At 37.9% G+C, this 6,034-nt stretch overlaps 1 protein-coding gene across 3 annotated transcripts in view; it reads right to left on the bottom strand.

Moving 5' to 3' along the window:
* Nucleotides 1–594: 594 nt before the first annotated feature.
* The window catches only part of LOC131010676 (uncharacterized), a 5,621-nt gene continuing 181 nt past the window's right edge, over nucleotides 595–6,034 (bottom strand). The window contains exons 1-8 of one of the 3 annotated variants that reach the window (XM_057938333.1): nucleotides 5,825–6,034; nucleotides 5,610–5,735; nucleotides 2,936–4,563; nucleotides 2,714–2,864; nucleotides 2,456–2,603; nucleotides 2,128–2,373; nucleotides 1,176–2,010; nucleotides 595–891 (exon numbers count right to left, since the gene is read on the bottom strand). The exon at nucleotides 5,825–6,034 is cut by the window's right edge and continues 167 nt beyond it. In XM_057938333.1, coding sequence (XP_057794316.1) covers nucleotides 1,744–2,010; nucleotides 2,128–2,373; nucleotides 2,456–2,603; nucleotides 2,714–2,864; nucleotides 2,936–4,550 — 2,427 coding nt within the window. In that variant the 5' untranslated portion in view covers nucleotides 4,551–4,563; nucleotides 5,610–5,735; nucleotides 5,825–6,034 and the 3' untranslated portion in view covers nucleotides 595–891; nucleotides 1,176–1,743. Of the gene's footprint in view, nucleotides 892–1,175; nucleotides 2,034–2,127; nucleotides 2,374–2,455; nucleotides 2,604–2,713; nucleotides 2,865–2,935; nucleotides 4,564–5,609 lie in introns of all 3 variants that reach the window. The other 2 variants (XM_057938334.1, XM_057938332.1) reach the window with 2 other exon arrangements.

Genomic DNA, 6,034 nt, shown 5'->3' with positions numbered 1-6,034 from the left:
AGGAAAAATTAGACTCAATCAAAAGTTTATGTATTTTACACTAATATTTGAAAGTTATGGAAAAAATGAGAATTCGTCCAAAGTTAGTTGTTTTTGGCGCTATTTGCCCTAATATTTTTTACATGACATTAGGTAAATTCCACTGCATGAATACAAAAAATATATTATCGAATCATTGGCCAAAAATATTCGTCACATGCAAAATTAGAAAGAAATGAAAGTTCATGTATTTGAAGACAATTTTAAATTTATGTACAAAATCAGAAAAATGTAAAAGCTGTATATTTTGGCACAATTATCCCTAGATAAAAATATGGTAATTTTTGCCTGTATTATTTTATTTTTAAATTAAAATTATAACTGTAATTGTTAAATTTTATCCTGTATTATTGTATACATGTTTTTGCCATAACCAAATTGTGAGTCATCCAAGATTCCAAGCCACAAATAATACTACTGTAGCACATGATACTACTGTATAAATGTAAAATGTACAAATATTGGAAGCTACACATCCACTCATTCTATCACCAGTCCCCAGCACCAGCCCTCAGTAAGTTTTGCTTACAAATACTAGAGTATTAAAACATGTAATAACCTAAAATTACCATTATACTCATTCAATCTGAATAAAAAACACACGAAGCACATATCAGTCCAACTTATACAAAGTATATGCTATTTATAAATTCCCCCAAAATGAACAACGCTAAATATACTGTCAATCAAACTTAAAAGTACGAAAATCTACCTGTATTGCCATGTATAACAACATAGAAAGACAGGGCCGATGGAAGCGCATCATCATCCATGAACATAGAATCAAAAGAGAATTCCAGCTCGTTGGATCTTTTTGGTTGGAACAGATGTTTGACCAATCATTAAGTTTTCCTGCATTCCAATTTCAAAACCAAGATTCAACTTAATGGTTGAACCAAAACGGCTATAATTCCCTCATTTAATTGTAACTGAAGTAAAAGAACTTTTTCTTCAGAAATCCACAGCAGCACCTGCCGTTGAAAGTTACACGCAAATCCAAATACAAGAACTATAAAAAAAATCTTCAATATCCTAAAACAGTAAAATCTTCAAGTACATGCTAGAGTCCTAACTAGTAATATTTCCAGAAGACTTCAACAGGGTTGAAAAATAAATTGCAATATAGTTCAAATTACCTCAGTAGTCAGGTACTCGAGAATGGCAGAGAAGTAGGCAGGAACGATGACGCAGACTGGTAAATTAGGTCTGCCTTTCAACAAATGGCATATGGATTTTGAGGATCTAAACTTTAATCATCACCCTTGCTGTTAGCTGTGCCGTTAGAATCATTTCTTGGCAGTGATCACTGATTAGTGACTCAGAAACTCTTGAAAATAATTCAAAGTTGGTTTTGGGTAGTGATGGAGGGTTGTTCAAGATATTATAAAGGTAGATTTATGCAAAAGATGGAGAGAGAAGACCTTTTTTACATGAGAGGGGCAGGGAGGATAGGAAAGGGGGGAATAATTTCTACAAAATAAGCTTGAATATATATAGGCTCGAATGCATTCGGTTAAGAAGTACCAATTCCTGCAGACTCTGAATACCGCGCCAAGCTGCACAGGAATAAAAAGTTTGGCCTTATCCATCTTTCTGCAGAGCTCTGTTACAATCTTGATCCTCTTTCTGAAATCTAATAGCAACTCAAGCATATTCAGTTATTGCAGTCACAGAAGAGGACCTAATCAGTTTCCACTTAGACATCTACAGTCGTGCACTGATGCTATTCAGGCTAATCGAGTCTGTGATCCTAGGAGATGCAGATTCTCCGACCAACTCTGGTCTTTCTGTGTGTGTACCTTGAGAGCATAGGTAAGACAAAGACTGCACCCATGAAACCAGAGCTGGTTTCCGTATAACATCATCAGATTCTGCAATTTGCTGATACAGTTGATTAAGGAGCACGTTCTGTCCATTCAAGGGTAGTCGGACAATCAGCTGGGCCAGTAACTTCATTAAATCCGGTAGAACCTACAAGTAGTCACCAAATTTAACTGGATTGAAAGCCAAAATCCAAACTTGTCAAGACAGAAAAAATGCAGTTGAATTCAACAATCAATCAATTAAGTAATATAAGAGACAGTGTACCTGTATATCAACCAGGGAAAGTAGTCGTAAAAGAAGATCTAGCACTTTCTTGGGAGGCTCCAACTCACCTTCCCAGTTCTTCCAGAGATCAATGTCGAGATCATCGACTGCTTTGCAGAGGCTTGTCGCTTTCTGAATGAGACTACTAATGCAATAAAATATAGACGGACTGCCAGCAGGAAGATTCCGAACAAGTGCAGCTACTCCAGAAGCCATTCCGTCAAAGGGAGTAATCCTGGGATAACCCTGAATTTCAAAATCATTTATCAAAGCTTTAAACAGTTGACTAGCTTTCAATCAGACACGCATAAAGAAAAAGAATTAGTACCTCTAATGATCTCTGGATGTAATAAAAAACAAGTTGCTCTTTCAGTAAAGCTCTTTCATCCTGATTAAGATCTTTTCCAGAAGTTACAAAAGCTACGAAAACTGAATGTGTACATCTAGCAACTTTTGCATTGGGATGTCCCATATATCTTAGATGATGTATAAGGAACTGACAAGATCAAAATACAGAGAACTTTGCACAGGGACTTGGTAAAGGGTTTTTGAGGATTCGAAATTTTCCCAGTTTAATAAAGGATACAGGAACATAATGGGAGCCACAGCATTCTTAAATACAGTGGCACGTAATCGATCAACACAAGTAGGTATAACCCGCATATAGAATACGATGCGAGCTGTTTGAACCTCATCGGTGGACCACAGATGCTCCATTTCAGGTTGGTTAGAAGAACCTGCAAAGAGTGTTAAATAAAGGGAGAATTCTCAGCTGACAAGAAAAAGATTAGCATATAAAAGGTGATACCATCGTAAGTGATCAAATGACGATAGGAAGGCATAGACTCTATGAATGTGACACATGCCAATTCATCTTCCTGAACGCTTACAATAACAGCTCTGATTGTATCCATATACTCGGGCAAGCGCATTCTACGGAAATACTCCATGCATGAGAATGAAATCAATATTTTAACCGAGATTTGTAACTGAGTATCTCGGTCTATTCTCGTATCTAACCTATGTTTTGTTACTCCTAATGCAAAAACCACAACCATAAGGAAAGCGGATTCAGCAATTTTCTCCACGTCGCTAATGAACTGACGATATCCCCGGCCCATAAGCAACAACGTTGCCTGCCGATGCCATGAGTAGACTGCCTGGCAGTAATCCCATACAAGACTCTCCACCAAACTTCTACCATCGTCATTTGCATGTGCATACTGATTGCAGAAAACAGCAGTTATAGCTCCTGCTTCCTTGAAAATGAAGCTACTAAGATGGTCTTTGATCTCATCATGCAGTGATACCCAATTTTCTTCAGGAAATTTAAGGATCTTATCATAGACATGCTGCAAAGGGAATGCTTCGGTCAACAACGCAAGTGCAAGGGTTGTAAGAATTGAAGGCCTATAGGAGACGGAACCACTTCGAGCCAAAGCTAGTGCTATACAGTGCAGAAGATGATGGTCAAAACCTTTGGCGGCAGAAACCAATTCTTTTGCCACAACCTCGAGACGATCCTCTATCGAATTCTTTATGCGCATGAAGCCACTCAATCCAGATCTATTTATAGTCCTCAACACTCCAGCTGCAGACATGACTACAGCAACTGAAGAATGAGCTGGCTTGACATTCTCTAAAAGCTCTCTTACATCTTCAATAATATCCACAGAATGTAGGTTTACGGAATTCGATAGAACCCACTCGATCACATGCAGGAGCATGAGTCCCTGAGAAGTGCCAAAGGGGCCGCCTTCTCGGCCCCAGATTCTGAACAGAATATCTAGAATTCTTCCAAAATTTCCCGTGACAGGGGAAGAGAGAGCATAACCAGCACCTGCAAGAGCGCTGGAAGCTAGCTCATTGGACAAGAAAATAGATCGGTACTCCTCTTCCAGTAACTTACAAAGCAAGTCCAAGCAAAGCCTTTTGGACTTCTCAGATGCAGAAGTTTGGAAAGAAAGGGCGCCAAGAAGTAGGATCCCGTCAGAGAAGAAAAGGGAGCTCTTTCCACAACAAGATTTGCTAGAGAAAATGTGCGACAGGACTTCGATGGCTGATTCAACAACCAAAGAAGTTTGCCTAGATTTTCTCACCCAAATATATAGAAGCCTGAAGAATAGGGGATAAGATTCCTGTGGAAGAGAGAGATGTTGTGAAGACAAAATGGAAATTATAAGTTTTGCTTGTGGATCTGCTACATGAAGAGCAGTTTGAGAACCAATAAGAATCTTCAAAGCCTGAAGGTGTCGAGCATGGAAGGCCTGGCACTCAAGTAAGTCTCTAAGGTCAGCCCAAGCTTGGATTAGTGCTTGAGCGGACGAAGTAGAGGATTGCACTGAACCATTCTTGTTAAAGCTAACATCAATGATGCTCCTCAACCATTCTTCAAGGAAGAAATATTGGGGTTGTTTGGCCATTCCTCAACCTCAACTGCAAAAAGAAGCATGAATCACGTAGCTTCCAAGAACAAATAATAATAACAATAAAAGATTTACTCTCCTGCATTTTGCACAAAAGAGATACGTAACAGGAACTCAGGAAGTTACTAAAATGTTTTGTATGCATATTCATAACTAACGAGCAATAATGTTCATCTGATTTACGAAGTATCAAAGAAGAAGTAATATTCATCATATTCATCAAATTCTTATAAACAATTTACATGAAAATAGTGAATAGCCCGAAAAAACAACCATCACGGCAACGAATCGCAAACTAACAATTAAGAATTTTCTAATTATTTTACTTGATGAAAAGGAAAAAAGGGCCCCCCTAGAAAATGAAGCTTCGAACATTTGTAGCAAACTTGATATAGTTGCACAGTTGTAACAGTAACTATAAAGTGCAATAAACTAGAAAACAATGATAAAATAATTTAGATCTTCTAGCATTTTGAGAAGCAAAATCATCAATAAGTTCTTCAAGATCAAGCTTTTCTAATACCTCATGTTCAATGCATAAAACAACTAATCCATTTAACCTTTCCCACATCATCAATTTCTTCAGTCAAAGCATCATTCTCATCCTCATCTACATCAATTTCTTCATTGAAAATATTATTTCCATTCTCAATATCTTTAACTACTTCATTCAAAGCATCGACTTCTTCATTCTCAATCACATCAACTTCTTTCACCGAAGAACTAGAACTAGGTATAAGAAACTTATGAAGAGCTCCTTCTCTTTGAGCTTTAATCACCTCATCGATCCTTTTTCTTTTATTTCTTTTTTGAGGCAACATATTATACTCACAATTTATTTATCAATAACACACAATCAAAGATAATTAAATTTCACAAACTAATAACCCAAAATCAAAGATAATTAAATTTAAAAAACTAACACAAATTTAATCAAAATAATGCTACAGCATATAGCACAGTAACAGAATAATCAAAGATAATTTAATATTCAGAAACTAACACAAATAGATTAAAATAAAAGTCGATGGAGAGTCGAGACCGAGAGCAGAATACCTTGACCGTTTTTAATTTCAGATGAATCAAAAAAATACTTTCACCTAGAGAGAGGCCAGAGCAGAATGCCAGAATGGAGAGTTGAAACCGAGAGAGGAGAGCAAGCGCAAGAGGGAAAGAGGAGCACTGGAGCAGCCGAGCAGATGGAGTAAATTCCGAGAGTGAATTGAGAGAATTAAGATAGAGAAGTAGAATGAGAGAGAGAGAGTACAGACAAAGGAGAGGAGGCGCAAACACCTAATGCTTTCCACATCATATCTCTATCGGAAGGGTTCGATCTGTCGCCGCTCTTCAAGGAGAAGAAGAGGGCGGAGAAGGAGGAATTGAGGTTCGCGACGAATTCGTGCGTTTGGTTACAGGGGCTGGAAGGGGAAGCTAGGGATTCTCAGTGACGCCGTCGTTTGTGGTGGTGGAGGTGAAGAAGT

Source organism: Salvia miltiorrhiza, chromosome 2, assembly GCF_028751815.1.
Source record: "Salvia miltiorrhiza cultivar Shanhuang (shh) chromosome 2, IMPLAD_Smil_shh, whole genome shotgun sequence".
Lineage (NCBI taxonomy): Eukaryota > Viridiplantae > Streptophyta > Magnoliopsida > Lamiales > Lamiaceae > Salvia > Salvia miltiorrhiza.
This window is presented reverse-complemented; position numbering and strand designations above follow the sequence as displayed.